The sequence below is a fragment of the Dipodomys spectabilis genome, unplaced genomic scaffold (assembly GCF_019054845.1).
Source record: "Dipodomys spectabilis isolate Male_0828 unplaced genomic scaffold, ASM1905484v1 ptg000030l, whole genome shotgun sequence".
Lineage (NCBI taxonomy): Eukaryota > Metazoa > Chordata > Mammalia > Rodentia > Heteromyidae > Dipodomys > Dipodomys spectabilis.
The window spans coordinates 2,877,660-2,899,266 of record NW_024870707.1 but is presented as its reverse complement, the minus strand read 5'-3'; the positions used below and the strand labels follow the sequence as shown (position 1 = coordinate 2,899,266).

The 21,607-nt window shown below is 35.4% G+C and overlaps 3 protein-coding genes across 4 annotated transcripts; all 3 read right to left on the bottom strand.

The window, feature by feature from the left end:
- Positions 1-685: 685 nt before the first annotated feature.
- LOC122105170 (olfactory receptor 4C16-like) lies at positions 686-1,618 on the bottom strand. Its single transcript, XM_042676312.1, has one exon. The coding sequence runs from the start codon at positions 1,616-1,618 to the stop codon at positions 686-688; it is 933 nt and encodes a 310-aa protein (XP_042532246.1).
- A 7,141-nt stretch (positions 1,619-8,759) lies between these two features.
- LOC122105210 (olfactory receptor 4C11-like) lies at positions 8,760-9,683 on the bottom strand. Its single transcript, XM_042676358.1, has one exon. The coding sequence runs from the start codon at positions 9,681-9,683 to the stop codon at positions 8,760-8,762; it is 924 nt and encodes a 307-aa protein (XP_042532292.1).
- Positions 9,684-16,086: 6,403 nt separating this feature from the next.
- LOC122105003 (olfactory receptor 4C46-like) lies at positions 16,087-20,055 on the bottom strand. 2 transcript variants are annotated; one of them, XM_042676085.1, is made up of 2 exons: positions 19,129-20,037; positions 16,087-16,104 (listed from the first exon to the last, which is right to left on the bottom strand). In XM_042676085.1, exons 1-2 carry the CDS (start codon positions 20,035-20,037, stop codon positions 16,087-16,089), a joined length of 927 nt encoding a protein of 308 aa, XP_042532019.1. The 2 variants fall into 2 exon arrangements, with proteins under 2 accessions (XP_042532019.1, XP_042532020.1); XM_042676086.1 differs by lacking the exon at positions 16,087-16,104 and having other exon boundaries at positions 19,108-20,055.
- Positions 20,056-21,607: the final 1,552 nt, after the last annotated feature.

The following is a 21,607-nucleotide window of genomic DNA, read 5'->3' as shown; positions in this document are numbered from 1 at the left end:
CAGGACTCTACCAGTCACACAGTGAGACCAAGGGTGACTATTCTTAGGAGAAAATCACATAGAGGTACAATAGCCATGTGCATCTGATTGCATAAAATAATATTTATCAAAATGAACTCATGGAATATTTTAATTTCCCCTCTTATGTCTTCATTTTCTACTATAATTTCTTTCTTTCTATAACTTTTGTTGCTGAATTGAATTTCAGTTCGATTATAGTCTGATAAGAATACAGTGTGGTTTGTTTTTTTTTTCTTTTTTTTCTTGTATTTACTAACTCTGTTTTATGTTCTAGAATATATAAAAAAATAACAATGGAAACAAAATTGTGTAAGAAAGAGGTGATAATAATTTTTTTAAAACTTTCAAGGAAAATTCCAGGCAAAATCTAGAAATGACAAAATGAAAAATAAATAGTCAAGATGAAAAAAAATAAAAAAATTGAAAAATAAGTAGCCAAAGCCACAGCAGTGAACAACACGTACGATAATAACCCTCTTAGATCAACTTGTACTACATTCTGATTCTTCTACATAGTACTGAAGCAAACTAACATCCTATATTAACTGAAAGAAAATAATTATCAAACTTTAAATTAGTCTTACATTAAAAGACACTATAAACAGATATATTAAATTGACTTATGCTAGGTTCCTACATTCATTAAAAATGATTTCAAAATTGTTTATCTTACATCATCTGAAATGAAGTTCTTGCTCCACAACTTTTTCATAGCATTTTTCACTTCTGTATTCCTAAGCGTATAAATCAGAGGATTGAACAAAGGTGTCCCAATTGTATAAAACACAGATATCATCTTATCCATGGGAAAAGTGGTTGCAGGACGTGTGTATATAAATATACAAGGTACAAAGAATAAGATGACCACGGTGATGTGGGAGATGCAGGTGGAGAGGGCTTTTCTCCTGCCTTCAGCACTATGGTTCCTCAGGGAATGCAAGATGACAACATAGGAGAATATCAATATGACAAAACTCACTGTGCAAATGGCCCCACTATTGGACACCAGAAGGAGGTTGATCACATAAATATCTGAGCAAGCAAGGTTCAACAAGGGCTCCAAGTCACAGAAAAAGTGATCAATCACATTGGGACCACAGAAAGGCAAACTTAAGGCCAGGAAAATCTGAACTAGAGAATGCACACAGGATCCCACCCAGGCCAGAGCCACCAAAATACTACAGACCCGGCGGCTCATGATGGTTGTATAGTGCAGGGGTTTACAGATGGCCACATAGCGGTCAGCAGCCATGAGGATAAGGATGAAGATTTCCAGGCAGCCAAAGAAATGCAATGAAAAGACTTGGATTATGCATTCACTGAAAGTAATAGTGGCTGTCTTTAAAAGGGCATCGACGATTGTTCTAGGAGCTATGGAAGTGGAGAAGCAGGTATCAGAAAAGGATAGATAGAAAAGAAAGAAGTACATTGGACTCCGAAGGGTCTGGCTGGTCTTGATGGTAGCAATAATTAACAAGTTACCCAATAAAGTTGCCAAATAGCAAATCAGGAAAATTGCAAACACTACTTTTTTTCTAAATAGATCCTGGGTCAATCCAAGAAGAATAAATTCAGTCACATTGTTATTCAGTTGCATGGTTTCAGGAATGAGAGGAGGTGAAGCTGAAAAGATCTACCTGAAAAAGATAATAGATCTTACTTTCCTATGAAAATATAAAATATTTTAAGTAAATTAATTCATGATGTTCTGGGAAATTACTGAATATTTAGGGCAAAAATGAATATTGTTCATTGGGTAATTCTCTGCTCTTTTAATAAGTCACATTTACTTTGTCCGTAATTCTTCATAGCCAATTTGTAAGTCTCAAGTGAAGTTATGATTGTGAATTTTTCTTATAAATCTCTTCAAAGACAACTGTTTACCCCTTTAATTTGTATAAAATTTATTAGTAGGAGTCCATCTGAAAATTTTCTTCAAGTTCCTTCATTTTCAAAAAATTTTATAACACAAAGTTGCTTGCTTATCACTTACTTACCATCTATAATCTGTTTGGTTGTTTTTTTCATAATACCAATGAAAGCCAATTCTATATCACACACATATTTATTATTACAACTCTATATTATTTATAACTTCATTGCATATTCTACTTCTCTTCACTTTTTCCCATTTCAAAGAGAAACCATAAAAACTTGACTTTTAGTAATACTTTGCAATCTTTAAATTATCTTTGAGTGCTTTTCAATAGTTCACAATATTTCAAAAATCCCAATCATCTTTCCCTTTCTCCTTTCTATAAAAAGCAATCAACCAAGAAAGTCAGAGTACCCAGAATATATTTCTACATTAAAGAGGTGTTTACAATATTTAGCATGTATCATTTTTCAACTTTTTACTTAAGCACCTTAGATTTCAAATGGATGTGTGCTGTATTAATTGCAGAGAAAACAAGCATTACTAAAGTGTCACAGGGAATCAAAAACAAAAAGATTTTTTTAGGTAATGAATACTAGTCAGTAACTGAACTCATTCAACTGGCTTTCATTCCTACAAAATACTTTAATTTGAAAATTTAATTCTTTAACAAATTTCTTTCTCCAGTTACAGAAAGGAGTACGATCATCACTTTATTTCCAAACACAAAATCTTGTTCTTTTGATCATGATGATCTTTGAAGAACACACTAGGCAAGTGAAAATACAAAACAAAGAGCTATACATGTACATATAACACAGAAGTCTCAGTCTATTACATTGCTACATATCCTTTTCAGAAATTCAGTCAGCTATTTAGAAGGATGTGTTTTGTTAACCCACTTTTGAGACTAAATGGATAAAATACACATAATTATCTATAGATAGTTGTATAAAGGAGTTGCCATTTATGAAAGCAAGTTTTTGAATGCAATATATCTTGCTCAATGTTACCCCTTTCCACATTCTTACCCATCCCTCCCCTTCCCACCCCTTCCTTAACTCTTCTTCATTGTGTAGGATATATACTGAATTCTTGACTGTATTTTCTCCTTCTTCACCTCTCAGTCCATACAATGTTGCCTCTTTTGTAGTAAATTTTAATCTCATTGCACTTCTAACCAATTACTGGAGAAGGCAGTTATATAACTCCTGGTGAAGTTACATATTTTTGAGGAGCTAAAGATAAACAAAAACTTATCTTGCAAAATAATAATGATAATAATAATTTTTTCCAAGTCTTTCCATTTCCTAACAAATGGGGCAATGTCATTCTTTCTGATGGAGGCATAGAATTCCATTGTGTATGTATATCACATTTTCTTGATCCATTCATCTACTGAGGGGCATCTGGGTTGGTTCAATTTCTTAGCTATGGTAAATAATGCTGCAATAAACATAGTTGTGCTGGTAGCTTTAGTATGGTCTTGTTTGTGATCATTTGGGTAAATGCCCAAAAGTGGGATTGCTGGGTCATAGGGGAGCTCTATGTGGAGTCTTTTGAGGAACCTCCTTACTGCTTTCCAAAGTGGTTGAACAAGTTTATACTCTCACCAACAGTGCAGTAGGGTTCCCTTTTGTCCAAATCCCCTCCACCATCTGTTGTTATTAGAGTTCTTGATTATGGTCATTCTAATTGGAGTGAGGTGGAATCTCAATGAAAAATAATAATAACGTAATAATAATAACTTTAATATACTTCATAGACTTGAATAAAGATTAAAGGTACAAGGGATCTGATACTAAATTTGAAAATATTTTTTTCCTTTAAATGCAATCTATTTTGTCATCTACAATACCCTATGATCTAGGAAAGAAAGGATATATTTTTTAAATCAAATACTTAATGGAACCTATTAGAATCAGGAGAGATTCACTTTGGAAGGATGATATTAATTCACCTTTCTACATGTATGCGCATATAGAGTCCCGTGTCCACTGTTCCCCACCAGAGGAAAAAACCTTCCCTAGTCTCTACAGGCATTTGACAGTAAAATGAGTTGAGTTGTCTGAAGATAGACTATCTCTAGAAATATATCACTTCATCTAAGAACAGATATGAATCACTCAATTCTTTAGGCAATGTTCACGACTTTGGAATAATTACAGTTTTAAACATCAATGCTATATTGATGTGGTAGAGAGCAGAGAAATGCTCAAAAATCATTCAGGCAGCCTCGACTAAAGTAGATGAGGCTGGAATACAGAGAGGTAGGAGACTTGTTTGGTGTTTGGTGCAGCTTTATAGAATCAGTGAGAATCAGTCATGTTCCTTAAGGACCCTCTTGTATACATATTACCATCCCCTAACTTAGACTCCTGTCTTTGGAAATCTCTACAGCCACTTAATTCTATGCAGAGTTTACTATTTTCTGTGGAATGGCCAACATGTGTCCCATACAGTTTTATCACTTAATGTCAAAGTTAAAGCAATATTGTCTACCCACCATAAGCTCCTCAATCCATGCAGTTCAATAGCATGATTCTGCCCAGAAGAATCTTCATTGCATCCAATATCATCACAGAGCCTCTGATTACCTGACTTTTCCAAATATCACAAATGTCTCTTCAGTTATTCTTTTCTGTAAATGTGCAACACAGAGAAGGAGCATTGTGTAAGAGGAAGGGAATGCAGAGTGAGATAGACAGAAGTATGGACCAGAGAAAGTGCTGAGGAGGGGAGGAGGTTGCTTAAAACATACTTTCAGGAACTCCTTCCCTACATCTGTTCCATTTCGCTTCTCATATTTCTCAAGACAGTGTGCAGACTAAAAGTCAGCTTTATTGATGTTCTAGAAATGTTGGAAAAATAATCCTTCAACTTTCCAAAACAGGTGTTACAAAGGCTTTCAGCTACATCTTCTCCTGTTATGGTGCCAACCAGGAAAGGGTTAAGAAGTAGTCCTTGTAGGCTTTGAGGTATCAAATTTGATTCAGAGCTGTCACTTAGGGAAGGACAACCTTGTGTTCCTTAAAGCCTTTGTGAAAATCCTTACCTACATCAACCTTTTCTCTCATTTCTAACACAACAAGAATCTTCTATTTTCTGAAGTCCCAATAACCTAGTGAGGAATTAACTACCAAATTCACAGTTTTCTATTCTTGCCATCTAAATAGTTCCTTAATAGTCCCTAAGTAACAAATGAACCCTTCCTTCCCCACACAACAACCAATGTATTCCATACCCTTCTTGCTCACAGAGCATGAAGTGAGGTCCAAAAAGATCCTATTTTCCTCTCATTTATTTCTGATCTCAAGCCTTTTATCTATACCTTTCAGTCAGTACATGGAACAGTATAGTCATGAGACATGGTATATGGAAATAAACTGGAAAACTATGCTGGATTATTCAATAGTGAGGCCTTTCTATCTACAAAGATAGCAGTAATCTCTCCCTTACCTGTTAGAAGACTGTGTAAGTGTCATGTATGTCTGTGACTTTATGTTTGCATCCTCCTCTCTCTCTCTATTCCAGGGGGAATGTTTTAAGACACAATGATGGAAGGTACTAGCCTCTAGCCTCCTAGCCAGTATTATTCCCTACTGGTTTCTCTTCACTAACACGAAATCACTAACACGGCAACAGTGAAATCTAGCTTTTGAATTTAAATATAGACTCTAAAAGGAGCAATTCAATCTTCCTTGAAACAGCCAAAACTAAGAATATATGATGAGTACATTGATAATGAAGAGATTGGAAGAGAACAAAGATAAGGGGAAAAAATAATCAATAAAGAACAACACTTATGGGGCCTATCTTATGCCAGGAGACAGAATGTTCTATGGCTGTCAATTTATTCCCAAGTAGAATCTAGGGAAGCCTGTTGTGTTCTGAAAGAAGAGGCCCTGCTCTCTGGGATTAAGCAACCAGCCCTACAGAACTAAATATAAGTACAAAGTCAGGACAACAAATAAGTATCCTCAGAACTGCTTGCAAAGAAATTGATATCCCACAGTTGTATTCAGTGTCTTCCACTTGTTTTTCTGTAATATTCATTTTTTGAAAAGTCTTTTACTGAAGGTTAAATTTTATTTAAAGATAATATAACAGAGGGTTTACAGTCATGTAAATCATGTAATGAGTACATTTCTTTTTCTTTTCTTTTTTTTTGGGGGGGGGGTCGAGTCGTGGGGCCTGAACTCTGGGCCTGGGTGCTGTCCCTCAGCTCTTCAGCTCAAGGTAGCACTCTACCACATGAGCCACTGCACCACTTCCAGCTTTTTTTTTTGCTTATGTGGTGCTGAGGAATCAAACCCAGGGCCTCATGCATGCAAGGCAAGTGCTCTACCACTGAGCCACCTTCCCAGTCCTGAGTACGTTTCTTTTTGAACAGTGTTACCCACTCCCTCATCTTAGAAATACATTTTTATTAAAATAATTTTATTTCATTAGATTATGTGTTTATAACTTTACATAATTAATACTTTAATGCATACCATTATTTTACTAGTTACACGATGACAATGACCACATATTTGGGAGAAAATAAACTCACAGAAATTAAACAACTCTTTCAGGTTAGTTGTGAGATCTGAATTAATGACAATTTTGTTCTAGGATTCTTAGCTCTCTTCCCCACATTTTCCTTGCACTAACCAAAATTGACACAGGAAGAACTAGGAAGTGTGATGATGAAAGTTATTTCAACTGGCTGAGAAATGATGTCAGATTCAGAAGTTTAGAACTAATAATGATGTAGTGAGGTCCTGTTGAAATTCGATGACCCATGCAATAAACTAAACTAGTAGTGCAGAATACAATTTTCTAATATGTGAATTGTATATAGAACTGTTCTTTTTGATTTTTATTGTAGAGTTGATATACAGAGGGGTTACAATTAGGTGAATCAGGTAATGAATGAGTAATGAGTACAACAAGGCAACTTACTAACAAGTAGTAATTAAAATAATAAGAATGAGTAATGTCAACTGAGAAACAGTTGGAGATATTGTAGAAAATTAGCTGGCTGACAAATACTAGATGATCGATATATTTTAAATTTCTAATCAACTTAATTTCGCAAGAATTGGGGTTTGAAAAATGATATTCACAGTTAAATCCCTTTATGAGAACTTCCGATTCCATTTGAGAAATTGTAGCACCCATTATGTAATTTAAATTGCCAATAACTACATTGAAATATCTCACTTTGCCTTTGGTTCCTTGTCCTTCCTCTTTGCGCAGCTTAGAACCAAGAGAGATCTTCGCAAGCACTGATTTCTCTAATGAGGGAAGAAGAGAATGAATGATGCATCTCAGAATTGGGAGCATTTACTAAGAATATGGTTCCTATTTCACCTCAGAGAAAGTATCAAGAACAGAGGGCCGTCAGAAGTTCCATGAGTTGATAAAATCGAGAAGGTAGAGTCACTGGCTCTTAGCCAACCAGGAAATATCTATCGCACTTAATTAAACTCACCTTGTCAAAAGTTAAGGACAAGGAGAAAACATTGACAGGAGTAAAACAAGAGTGAGACATCATGTACAAAGTATCCTCCATGAGGCTATCATAGAATTACTCACGAGTTGTTATCCATTCAAAAATGGGGGGAGGGGCAGGTGAGTCCCAACCCAATCAGGAGTTCTCCATCTGGCAAAACCATCTTTTACAGAGCAAACCATCTTTTACAGGTGCACAGAAACACAGAAGCTGAGGGACTTCATCATCACCTCGTTGGCCTGATAGGAAATGCTAAAAATAGAGATACCAAAGACAAAAGAAAAAGAGACTAAACAGTTACTAAACACATTCAACTGATAGCAAGTTTAAAAGGAAAATTGTTTTGTGTGGGGGTACAGTTACTGAGACTCTTTAAACACCATTTTCCTGTGTTTCTCTTCTTCAATGAGGCATCTGTTCAAAGCCTAGAGCTGTTTTTTAACAGGTTATTTCTTTAATGTTGAGCTTCAAGACTTCTTCATGTGTTTATGATTACAGTTTGTTTTATTAGCCATCTGCAAATATTACCCCCAATCAATACATCACTTTCTTCTTGCATTCTCCCAATTGTTCTCAGAAAAAAGCTATTTTAATTGTGATGAAATCCAGCTTACAGACTAATGCTTTCATAGATATTTTACCTTATGTGTTTTGTCTCAGATCTCAAAATCCCACAGGAGGAAATTTAGGATTTTTCCTATATTATATTTTGGTGTCACATTTTAAATTTTGTATTAAAATCTATGGCAAAATTCAGTTAACTTTTGCAAAGAGTGTAGTTTCTCCCTAGAATACATTTCTTTTGCATGTGGAGGTCTACTTGTTCCAGCGCTATTTGATGAAAATTATTTTCATCCCATTCTACTTCTATTTCTTATTTGTAAAGCACCCATCTGTTCTGAATTTAACAACAGCTTGTATTATTGATGGGAATTCATTCACTTTGTCTTTATATAACCATAACATTTTGCCATTTTTTACAAGTAACTAATTATATCGGAGTTTTTAAAATGTTAAACCAATTTTGTATATATATATATATGATAATTTATATTTATTATATATAGATTTTTCAATGCTGATGGCTTGAATTTACTGGTATTTTTGAAGCATTTTTTTAAAAATTTGTATTCATGAGACCTTTATCTAATTATCTTTTATAGAATAGATATGAGACTACCTGTACGTTAGGGTAATTCTAGTCTATCAGAATTAATTAATTAATTGAATTCCATCTTAAAATAATTGAATCTTCTGAAATAGCTCATCATAAATTGATGTGATTTATTTCCTAGCCTTTGGGAAAATTCACTGTGATGGCCTCAGATCAGCAGAAATAGTATAGCTTGTTGATATCTTCCCTTACTCAGTCATAGTTTTAATATACCAGAGCCTTCTCATAGCATTCTTCACTTCTGCATTCCTCAGAGTATACACAAGAGGATTGAGAAAGGGTGTTCCAATGGTGTAAAACACTGCCACCATCTTGTCTATGGGCAAAGTAGTTGGGGGACGCGTGTATATGAATATACAAGGGCCAAATAATAGGACCGCTACAATGATGTGAGACGTGCAAGTGGAGAGAGCTTTTTTCCTCCCTTCTGCGCTGTGATTTCGCAGTGAGCGCAAGATGACAATGTAAGAGATCATCAAAACAATGAAACTGAACGAACAAAGGGCCCCACTATTGCAAACAAACAGCAGGTTGACCACGTATGTGTCCATGCAGGCAAGTTTCATCAGGGGCTGCAAATCACAGCAATAATGGTCAATCAAATTGGGTCCACAGAAGGGCAATCTTAAGAGCAGGATAATCTGAGTAGTGCCGTGTACAAAAGACCCAATCCAGGCAAACACAATCAAGATGAGGCAGACCTGCCTTCTCATGATGGTTGGGTAGCGCAAGGGCTTACAGATGGCCACATAGCGATCAGCGGCCATGAAAATCAGAACAAAGATCTCCAAGCTGCCGAAAAAATGCAGTGCAAAGACTTGAATCATGCACTCATTGTAGGAAATTACTTTCTTTGCAGAGAAAGAATCTACAATGAGTCTTGGGGCCATGGTTGTTGAAAAGCAGGAGTCGGAGAGAGAGAGGTAGAACAAGAAGAAGTACATGGGGCTCCCAAGCGTTGGGCTGAAGGAGATGGTCACAATGATAAGTGTATTTCCCACGATAGTCCCTCCATAGAAAACTAAGAAAATGAATATCACTAATTTCTGCCTTAGAGGATCCTGGGTCAGCCCCAGCAATACGAACTCAGTTACACTGTTGTTTTGAGGCATTCTTTCATTTAATATTGGAAAAATCACAGGTTAGGAATAATCTGTAAAAGAGAAAAGAAAAAACATGAAAAGAATACTAAAATTAGTGCTTGATTATATATCCTCAGTCATGAAACTTATCTTTTAATGAGCTAACTTTCGGTTCTTGAATTTTTTTCCTGAAATTCAATTCAGTAATAAGATTAAATAGTTAGCAATAATAATTACCAAAAATGCAATAATTGTCAAACATGGTTATCTAATGGCATATCAAAATAATGAAAGAAAAATGATTTTTCAAACAAAATACACATTAATTTAGGGATCTGATACGGAATACAGGGATCAGCATGCTGTGTTTGCTTAAACCAAATACTCATTAATATTAGGGTAGTGTAAGCAAAATGAACCCCAAGATAGGGCCATAAGAGGTTTTATCTTTCTTGCTGTTGTTTTAAAATGCACTTATAATGTACTGCGTGATTTTTTTGTTTCTTTTGTATATTCTTCCACATGGTATAACCCCTATTTTCATTGTATTTGATTCTGGTGCCCTGCATCTTGTATATACATTTTTTCTAATTTGGGGAGGGGAAGGGAAAGAACAAAATGCTGAAATAAGTATACAGGTTGATCCATTGTAACAATGAGATGTACAAGATACTATGTTGAAAACAAACTTTACAGTTCTGAGGGGTGGGGGGAAGGGAGGAATTGGGGAGGTGGGAGGGAATGGATGGTAGAGGAAAAACAAAGGAGGAGGTAACAATGCTTGATAGGAAATACACTCATTACCCTTCTCATGTAACTGTAACCCCTCTGTACAGTATCCTTACAATAAAAATATACACTAAAAAAAACTAACAAAAATATTAGGGTAGCATTACAGAAACTCTGAGAAAACTTTTTTTTTATTTTGATAATACCTTACAGAGGGGTTACAATTACATGAGCAAGGAAATGAGTACATTTCTTATCAAGCATTGTTGCCTCCTCCTTTGTTTCCCCTTCCCATGCCTTCCGATCTCTCCTCCCCCCACCCCTCTCCCCTGCGCCAAAGTTGTAAAGTTCATTTTTTGACATAACATCTTGTTCATCTCATTGTTGCAATAGGTCCACCTGTATCCCTATTTGAACAATTTGTTTTTTTCCCTTCCCCTCCACAAATTATACCAACATCAAATACAGTGAAAACAGGGGTTATACCGTTGAGGAGAGACATACAAAGCAACAAAGAAATATCTTATAAATATGTTAGAAAAAATAGCAAGAAAGGAAAAACATCTGAGTTTTACAATAACCTGGTAGTTACATTGTAAATACTTACATAGTTACCACTTCCACCATCCTTCATGTGATTAAGGATTTGATTTTGCTTCTCTCAATATTGGTTGGATAAATACACAGAGATAAGTAGGTGGATAGATGGATGGAAAAATAGACGGATAGATAATAGACAGAAAGATAGATCAATGTATTAAAATTCTCTAATTATACAGCACAATTCATTCTTCCTGTGCAGTTAAGAATAAATTTAAATTTCCTTTCTATGACTATTTTTATTTACTATAAATCTACCTTTCAAACCATGAGTTCTTCAAGAAGCTTTTATACCTCAGAAGTAGACATTAAACACTAGTAAGAACAACAATACACAAAACCAAATACTGCTTCAAATTCAGGTTACCACCAGAGATTTAGGAAATGGTCTTTGGGAGCAATGAGTCACAATGCAATGCAATTGCAACCACATACATCCTAGGGTTGCCCCATAGCCTAAGTTCAAGTAAGAAGAGATAAATATAAAAAGAAAACTATTTGTAGTAATTAAATACCACAAGATTTATTTCCCAGAATAATTTAATAATTGAAAATCAGACAAAAATATTTGTTTATATATATATTTTATTGTAAAAATATTGTACAGAGGGTTTACAGTTACATGAGTAGGGTAATGAGTACATTTCCTATCGAGCATTGTTACCTCCTCCTTTGTTTTTCCCTTACCATCCTTTCACTCTTTTAAATATGTTGAAAGCAAAAAGATATTTTACACCACATATTCTGGACCAAAGCATAATTTATTGAAATATAGATAGATTTGACAGGTCAATCAAAATAACAACTGAAATAAGAAAAGCAAAATAAACTATTTTTGAAAAAGATTCTTATTAAATGAGAAAGCATACAGAAATATGCTTTATTCTTGCATAATTACATACATACATTTAAATTCCATTTCGATATCTTTTGTACCTATTGGATTAAGAAGCACTTCTTGGGCTAAATCTCTCCTAACAAATTCTACTGACCAATTTATGAGGAACATACTTCCCATAATTTTTGTGGAATTTTTGAGTGCTTCCAATGTTTAAGAGTGATTTCAGAATCTATCATACAGCACCTACTAGTAAACATTGACTGAATTGATGCAGGCTCTCATGGGCCAATTATAATCAGGTAGCCTTTTCAATAGTAAGAACAGTTAGAAAGCAATTGCAAATTCTACCATGGTAAATAAATACATTAATTAATTTAATGAAAGTACTAATTAGCATGAAGTATACACAATTTTCTCTAAGATGTAAGTTGGATTTGAATTCTGTATGCTTACATAAAATATTCATTACCAAAAATCTCTATGTCACAGACATAACCATATAAATGAATTGTATCTAGAAGACTAAATAGTCAAAATGTAGTATTTATAGTCTCTGAAAAGACCAACTCCTTTCTTAGTAATATACATGAAAGATCTGATCTGTTTTTAGAATACACATTGACAAAAATTTGAAATGTGCTATATTGACATGGTACATTAAAAATAAAGCTTTAAAACCTTTACCTTAAGAGACTGTAATTCACCTTGACATTTCACTGAGACATCTTAACTCTCTTTTGCAGAGAACAGGAGGCATAATAATATTTTAAAGGCGGTATAGGACAGAGGTTTAAGTGAGAGGATGAGGCAGCTCTGGAAATAACAGTGGAACTTGGTGCTCTTTAAATAACTAATACACTATCACACTGCCAACAACTCAGAGGTTCACTTGGAATTGGATGTTTTCCAAGTGTCAGCTTTGAGAAGGTGCTAGCAAACAAAATAACAATGTAGTTAAGAATCCAATGTATATCCTCTAAAATTAAGAGGAGTGAGGAAAGGGGAGACGAGGGAAAGGGTGGGTGAGAATGTTGAAAGGTGTGGTATTGATCAAGAGATATTGTATTCAGAAACTGCTTTGTTAAATGGCATCTCCTTTGTACCACTACTTATAGATAATTTTCTAACACTGAATATATAAATATATTGCCTGAAAAAGATCTCCATGAAGCACTTCTTAGAAGACCCCCTAAGTAGAATATTATTTCTATTTCATTCTCTTGAATATCCCAATCTATCAGTCTTTATCCAGCTGGGACCATGAGCTCCAGGAGCTACTTTGCATAGTTTTATTTCTATTTTCTCATGTTCAATTGGAATGCACTCCCCAACCAGACACATATTGTGACATGAACCCAATCAGTAACATGCAATTATAAAATGAGAACCATTAATGCAATATCCCCAGAGTTGCTAAGAGCTTATGAAAGAATGACATGTTCAACTGCCAGGTTTCCTTCCAAAAACTAACTAAAGGCACTTACTCAATTGAAATGGTGAGAGTGCTTCTAAATTGGTATGTGGGAATTCTGGGATCAGAGTCATTTTTATCTTACCGAGAAGTTTGACTTCAGTTGGTTCAAGATCCATTCAACATAGTCTGAAATCCACCCTCATGGGTTTTTTTTTCTTCTCACCATCCCTAGAGGTGTATTTAATAAGAATGATGCAAAATACTGGAGTTTGAACAAGTCATTCCCTAAAGTGTCTCATGTTTCCAAATTGAGAAGCATGTATGGGTTGTGAGAACATTATCTTCAATTTGCCGTTAATAATGGGTAAAGATGTGGGCAATTATTTCAACTAAAAAGGTTAATTTGGACATTAAATGACTAGAATAAAAAAGCACCTAGGGCTGGGAAGGTGGTTCAGTGGTAGAGCGCTTGCCTTGCATGTTTGAGTCCCTGGGTTCGATTCCTTAGCACCACAAAAGAAAAAAGCTGGAAGTGGCACTGTGGCTCAAGAGGTAGAGCAGCGCTAGCCTTGAGCTGAAGAGCTGAGGGACAGCGCCCAGGCCCAGAATTCAGGCCCCACGACCGGACCCAAAAAAGAAATTTAAAAAAACACCTAGCAATGAGGTCTTTTCACAATATTTTCTAATAAAATAATGAGCATTGAATGAAAACGTGCAAGATTAACTGGATCATCTTGTAATGATACAAAGAAAAACAGTACTAAAACATACACACACACACACACACACACATGCATGCACACACACAGAGTGATGAGCAATATGCAATGGGCCACATATCTACTGAAAGAGCATGGGAAAGCCAAGCTATCTAGAATGTGGCTCACACCTGTAAGCCTAGCTACTCAGGAGGCTGAGAACTAAGTATCACAGTTTGAAGCCAGCCCAGGCAGAAAAATTCATGAAACCCCAATAAACCACTCAGAAAAAAAGCCAGAAGTGACAATGTGCCTCAAGTGGTAAAACATTAGCCTTGAGCACAGAGAAGCTCAGGGACAGTGCCCAGCCTGCAAGCCCCAGGATGGGCAAGAAAGAATGTGAGCAACAAAATTAACTGCATCAAGATGAGAGGAACATTACCTATCTTTAAATGTGAGTTTCACATTTCTTTCCAAAGATTATAGACATGAAAGGGACAAAGTACAGATAAGAAATATGAAAAACACTGCTTGAGTCCAGAGATCTAAGTTTAAATCCAAATTATTAAGTTATATTGACATAAGATGTGCCCATTGATTAGATATGAAAATATTTGCATTGTTTCTCTTTATGTTTTTGGTCCTGCTTAGGCTAGTGTTAAGAAAAATATCAGACAAACTTCGACTAAGAACTTTAACTCAAATGTATGATTGTCAAACAGATTACTAGGTCATTGTGACCTAGGGAGTATAGATTATATATATGTATGTATGTATATATATATATATATATATATACATATACATATATATATTCTGGGGAGTATACACTCAATTAGGTAAAAGGAAAGTCGTCAGAATAAAGAAGAATCATTATGATAGCTCATTATACTAATATGAGAATTGATTTTGGAAATGAAATGGAAAAATTGCTCTTAAATCACAAATGTTCTAAAAATATAAATATATATTTAAAACAATTTATTTTGAATGATCCTGAGAATATGCAGCATGATATTGGTAATTCTGTTCAAGTTGTCACATGTTCAGTGACTTACTATACACACAATTTGTCTAGTTGTTGGAATATACACTGCATAACTTGCCCATTTTCTCTCTGCTCTTCTAAGAGTATGTGTTTATTCTGGCATTACTTTTTGAGGCAAGGACTAGTATATATTGGTGTTCTTATTGGCATAATTTTCTAATAATTTTTTTACCCCTTTTATTTATTTTTTAAAGCTTTTTCTTTCTCTGACTGGATAATTAAGTGACCTATTTTGAGGTTGTCTGACTCTTCTTCAGGATTCAAGTCTGTTGAAACCTTACTAGTAAAGCTTTCAATTCAAATACCACAGTCATATTTTTCTTTGGTCCTTTAATATTTTCTAACATTTTTTTTCATGTACCTTATACTTGATCACTTTGAGTACCTTTATGGTGCTTCTATTGAATAATTTACTGTTTTTGTCCTATCTCTCTTTCTATAGTGTCAGTATATTGAAACTTCATTTTGTTTCTATCTTTGGGCTGCGTTTCCATGCCTCTTTTCATATGCCTTGCAATTTTTCTCTTTTTGAAATCTTTGTATTTGGTAAAACAATGCCATCATGTTCTGCCTTGAAATTAATGAAAGATTAGGGGAATGCCTCAAATGTCTGTCCGTGTGTGTATCTGTGTGTCTCTCTGTGTGTGTCTGTGTGTCTGTGTGTCTGTGTATGTGTGTGTGTGTGTGTGTATCTATTTTCCTTGAATGGGCATATAGAATCTCAACTGCCAAAATTGACCAGTCCTTTTTTTCTTCTTTCTTGCAGAATATACAATGTCTTTTTCATCTGCTGCTTGGCCATCACCATGAAGGTTGAGACACATCACTAGGGTATTTGAGATCTTTCTACTTTCTTCAGTGGGACATTGATTGCTTCAAACTTCCCTCTGAATCCTGGTTTTATTGTATGTGACATCATTAGTATCTCCACTTCATTTGTACCGAAACATTTTGAAATAGCCTTCTTGAATTCTTTACTTTTTTATTATTCAAAAAGAAACTTAAAAAATCTATGTAATATTTTCTAAAGTTTTTCTTATGCACTTTTAATTTCATTGTATTTTGTCATCAAAGATATTCTGGTGACTGTTGTATAAATCACTCTAAAGAATATGTGTACTCTATTGGTTGGATAGAATGTTTTGGGAAAAAAATCTCATTTTTTTAATTCAATGGAATGATTTAATTCTGCTCTCTGTATGTTGATTTCCTATCTAAATTATCTTCCTATTGTTGATAATCTAGAGATAATTTCCTCTACTATTACAGAATCCTAGTTCTTTTATATTTAATAATATTTAAGTATTCTGATGTTATATGTAGTAAATTAAAATATTAATTTTGTTGAATTTGACATATAATAAAGTTGCTAGTATCATTTTATGATTTTTTATATAAAGACTATTTTAGCTGACATAAATATGATATAACTTATCCTTTTACTTTCAGTCTATGAAGGTAACATTTTTCTGATAACCAAGATGTGATTGGGAATGGATTTTAAAATCCATTTGGTCAAAGGGTACAGAAATCAAAAGCAGCAAAAAGAAAAAAAAGGAGAGTGGGATATAAGACAAAAAAAAGAAAAGAAAAACCACAAATAGCACAATAAGAGAAACTCTTCCTTCCATTACTTGGAGGGAGTTTATTTTGCTAAGTATCATTTTATATGATCATTGACACATAAGTTATTGAGTCCTTGTGATCCTCTCCTAAGAAAATCCTCCTTTGGTCTCCCTGTGTGAGTGTTTCACTTTTGTCCCTGCTTTGGATTTCTGTACCCTTTGTCTTGTATATAAGTTCGTCTGATTTGGGAAGGGAAAAGGGAAGCAGAGAAATGGTGGGATAAAGAGTGAACTAATTCACCAGTGCTACTCACTAGACACTATTTTGGAAATGAACTATGTAACTTGGGATGGAAGGGGGTCAAGAGGGAAAAAATGGAGAAAATGAGGGAGAGGGCAGCACTGTTCAAAAAAAAATGTAATTACCTGACTTACGTAATGGTAACTACTCTATAACCACCTTTACAATAAAAAAATCCATTTGGATTTGATGTTTTCATCCACTAGTGTTATAGATAGTCATAAAAAATTAAGATATTATTACTGCTTTTGATAATTTACTTTCTAGTTTTGTTTTCATTTTGTTTATTTTGCCTTGTCTTAAGAGTATTCCTTTGTAGAGAAGACATATATTCTCATCTAGTGAATTTTGATCTGCTTTTTTTTTGGCAACCAGTACCAATTTTTGGTTACTGTGGGCTTATAAAATATCCTTATCATAAATGGAAAAAGAGAAATTGTACTAAATATAATGAAATATACTTGTATTCTTTTCTCCCCCATATTTTCAAGTACTTGTGTCCCATTTTGTCTTTCTATAATGCATTTATCTGTAACACATTAACATTACTCTTGTTTAAATAGTTATATTTTTACTCTTTTTTTTTGCTCTTTACTCTTTATTTTTAAACTTAAATTATTAATGCTTACTGTGTCATAATTACAAGAGAGGTTTGAATGCTTTATGGTGCATACTTTATAAGAAATTTAATGCCATCTATAATGAACCCTTATATCCTAAGCACTTCTTTTCTTTCTTTTTTCTTTTTTGTGCCAGTCATAGGGCTTGAACTCAGGGCCTTAGATCTGTACCAGAGCCTCTTTGTGCTCAAGGCTAGTGCTCCACCACTTGAGCCACAGCACTACTTCCAGCTTTTTCTGAGTAGTTCATTGGAAATGAGTCTCATTGCCTTTTCTACCTGATCTGGCTTTCAAGGGTGACCCTCAGCTTCAGGCTCCTGAGTAACTAGGGTTACAGGTATGAGAACCTCTTAAAGAAGCCTCCATATAATAGATCACATCAGTAGGTTTCAAACTTGATATTGGAAGGGATACACTGAAATCATAACAGGTACATACCGTGGCTATTTGAAATAGTTCTTCACAACATTTAGATATGCCTTAAGAGTCTTCTCAAAACCTACTAATCATATACAACTACTAGTTGCTGATGGAATGCTGCTGCATTTTTCCAGACATTATGGTGAAGGTGAATGAGACAACATTTGTTTAATCACAGCTTGTGTTAGATGGCCACTCACTTGGTAGCTGTTATCATTCGAATCTCCTGTCCTTCAAGGCCCACAGGTTAAAGGCTTTGTCTACAGGAATGTGTTATTGGGACGTGGCAGAAACTTCTAGAAAAGAGACTAGAAACTCTGTAATAGCCAACAATTAAAAAGTTACATTTTTCTGAGTATGGAATGGTACCAAATCTTTTGCTCTTGTCTTTCCTTTTAAAAATGAGATGTAATTCATACAGTTGAGTGAATGAACTTGGAGAGTATATTATTAATATTAGTAAAAACATATCACACAATTGTTGTTTGTTAAGCAGAGGTTACGTGAGCATTGTTTCAAAAGCAAATTGGTGCTTAGGCATTTTCATATTACTGCAATTATTTCATTATCTATTTTGAGCTATAAAATCATAATTGTTAATAAAAAAAACTCTTGAATTTGTGGTATGATAAAGCAACTAGCCTATACAATGTGCCTAGCACAGTCTTCATCCTAAAAGCAATAAAACTGATTATAGTTATCTGTTCTTTTGCTTATGATTATTTGGGGAAAAAAGTATAAAAGGAGTTCCAAGTACTCTCATAATCAATATAACCAAAATTATGTGAAAATCAGCCATAGTATGGATAATAGCTTATCACTCTCTCTGTTTAGATAATTTCCCCTTGATATGTTTTTCCCAGGTATGATGATATGGATTATGCACAGTGCTTACATACTTTGACCATAAATGAGATTGCTATTCTATATCAACATTTTAATAAATATTTCATGGAAAGAAAAGCATATGAGTCAAGATGCATGGGTAAACTGGCAAAAGTAAACTGTGAATTTTCAGAATTTACAATATGCAACTGTCAAAATCTGCACCCCTTCTGCCTCCTTGAATACCGAATCTATGTATACAGAATCTACTCTACAGATTTACAGTTGTAGTTTAATTTCCTTCCTTAGAGAACTATTCTTTGTTCAGATCATCCCAACTATTTTTTTTTTAATCCTTTACTCGGTTGGGTGAATGTTTGACATTTGGCACACTTACTGTTGAACTGGGAGAACTTTCCTATGAAACATTTTCTTAATGGCATTTTTCATCTGGTCATTTCTCAAGGTGTAGATCAAGGGATTTAGCATGGGAGTTACCATGGTGTAGAAGACAGCAACAGCCTTATCGATGGCTAACGTAGTTGCAGGTCTTAGGTACACAAACACACATGGCACAAAGTACAAGACTACCACGGTGATGTGGGAGACGCAGGTGGAGAGGGCTTTGCGCCTCCCCTCCACGCTGTGCTTCCTCACCGAGCTCAGTATGACCACGTAGGAGGCCAGCAGAAGGAGAAAATTTAACAGACAGATGAAGCCACTGTTGGCAGCCACGAAGAGTCCCAGCGTGTGAGTATCCATGCAGACCAGAGCAAGCAAAGGGTTCAGATCACACATGAAGTGATCTATGACATTTGGACCACAGAAGGGCAACCAGACGATGAACAGGAGCTGTATGGTTCCATGAAGAAAGCCCCCCACCCAGGACACACCCATCAGAAGATTACACATGCGCTGGTTCATGATGGTTGTGTAGTGCAGGGGCTTACAGATGGCCACGTAGCGGTCATAGGCCATCACTGTGAGCAGGATGACCTCTGCTCCTCCAAAAAAATGTTCCCCAAAGACTTGAATCATGCAGCCACTGAAGAAGATGGTCTTTGTTTCATGGAGGGAATCGGCGATCAGTTTAGGGGTACTGACAGAAGAATAGCAAGCATCGATAAAGGAGAGATAAGCCAGGAAAAAGTACATCGGGGACCCCAGCAGTGGACTTCCGGTGATGGTGAACACAATGAGCACGTTCCCAGTCACAGAGATCACGTAGATGAGCAAAAAGAGAACAAAGATGGGTTTCTGCATCTTTGGGTTTTCTGTGAGGCCCAGGAGAACAAATTGAGTCACATTGTTCCTGTTCTCCATGTATTTAATGTGAAAGTCACTTAAATTACCTGAAAAAAAGGTAATACAATTTTGAATTTACTTGGCAGCTTCACTCTAATAAATATGAAATGCCTGCATTCCATTAGACTGTGAAATCTAAGTAAGGGACTTCGCTCAACTTCAGTTTATTATTTTCAGAGGTAAAACGGGTGCCTTTTTGAATTCTTTTTTTTTTTGGTCGATCGTGGGGCTTGAACTCTGGGCCTGGGCACTGTCCCTCAGCTCTGCAGCTCAAGGCAAGTGCTCTACCACTTGAGCCACAGCGCCACTTCCAGTTTTCTAGTGGTTTATTGGAGATAAGAGTCTCGCGGACTTTCTTGCCCAGGCTGGCTTTGAACTGCGATCCTGAGACCTCAGCCTCCTGAGTAGCTAGAATTACAGGCGTGAGCCACCAGCGCCCAGCTTTGAATTCTTAAAGATTACTCAAACTGCTCTTGGATGAAGAGGAAAAGATTATGATGGAGGAACTTCTGAGATATACAAAGAACAAGCCAGTCTGAACACACTTAGTTGTCTGAGTATTGTAGGCCAGAGGCAAAATAGAAGCAGGAGACTGCTGCTCCCCACACATGCTGCAGCTAAGACCTCAGAAACAAGAAAGGACAAGCGTCATTTTATACTTAAAGAAAGTTGCCTTTTATTACTAGGAAATCGGGAGTCATGAAAGGTAATTGTCAATATCTGCAGATATTGACAGGAATATGAGAGGAAAGGACTCTTGGAATGCCCTTGAGTGAACAAACAGCTGTCTGCGTCTTGATAAGCAGAGTGAGATTTGTGAGATGTAGAAGGTCAAGTCATCTGATGGGGAGTGTTTATAGAAAGTGATCTAAAGAATGCCAGGACAATAGCAAGGGGAATGTAATGAAACCAACAGCTAGGCACTCTAGCATAATTCATAATACAGGATGATTTGTATTTAGTGTCTTTGTAATAGCCAGCCATAAAAAAATGACATTTTTCTGAGTATGGAGTGGTACCAAATCCTTTGGACATGGATTTCCTTTTAAAAATGAGTAATAATTCATACAGTTGAGAGAATGAACTCAGCAAGTATCATATTAATATTAGTCATTCATTTAACGCTGATGGTGTTCTGAGTTACTGCAGACCCTTGCTGATTTCATGCCCACTGAAATGTGTTTGTCATCAATAGTGCCACTTTTAGGCATCTCTTAAATTTGTTTTTACTAGTGATAACAACACAGAGAAGCTAAGGCTCCTGCTCAGAACAGCAAGGGACATAATAGAAGAGACAAGTAAATTTATTTTTAATCCTCACAGTATCGCCCTTTAGATTCACGAACTTCATTGTCATCTAGGTTCTCAGCCTTCATCATACCTGAACTGTTGTATTTTTACATGACCATAGTCATTTAAATTTCCTTAATTCTTCTTTAGGGGCAGTATTTTAGGAGGCAAATTATCAGTAGACACAGAGAAAGTAAAAGTGTTATTGTATGCTTGGAAGAATTCCTTTATTATTGTCTGCCCTATTAGATTCAGGTTTTCCTCCCCTAATACTTCATAAAGTATGCACTTCTGGATT

Excerpts from the sequence above, each read along its gene's own strand:
- LOC122105170 (XM_042676312.1), bottom strand. The coding sequence starts at position 1,618 with ATGCAACTGAATAACAATGTGACTGAATTTATTCTTCTTGGATTGACC.
- LOC122105210 (XM_042676358.1), bottom strand. The coding sequence starts at position 9,683 with ATGCCTCAAAACAACAGTGTAACTGAGTTCGTATTGCTGGGGCTGACC.
- LOC122105003 (XM_042676086.1), bottom strand. The coding sequence starts at position 20,037 with ATGGAGAACAGGAACAATGTGACTCAATTTGTTCTCCTGGGCCTCACA.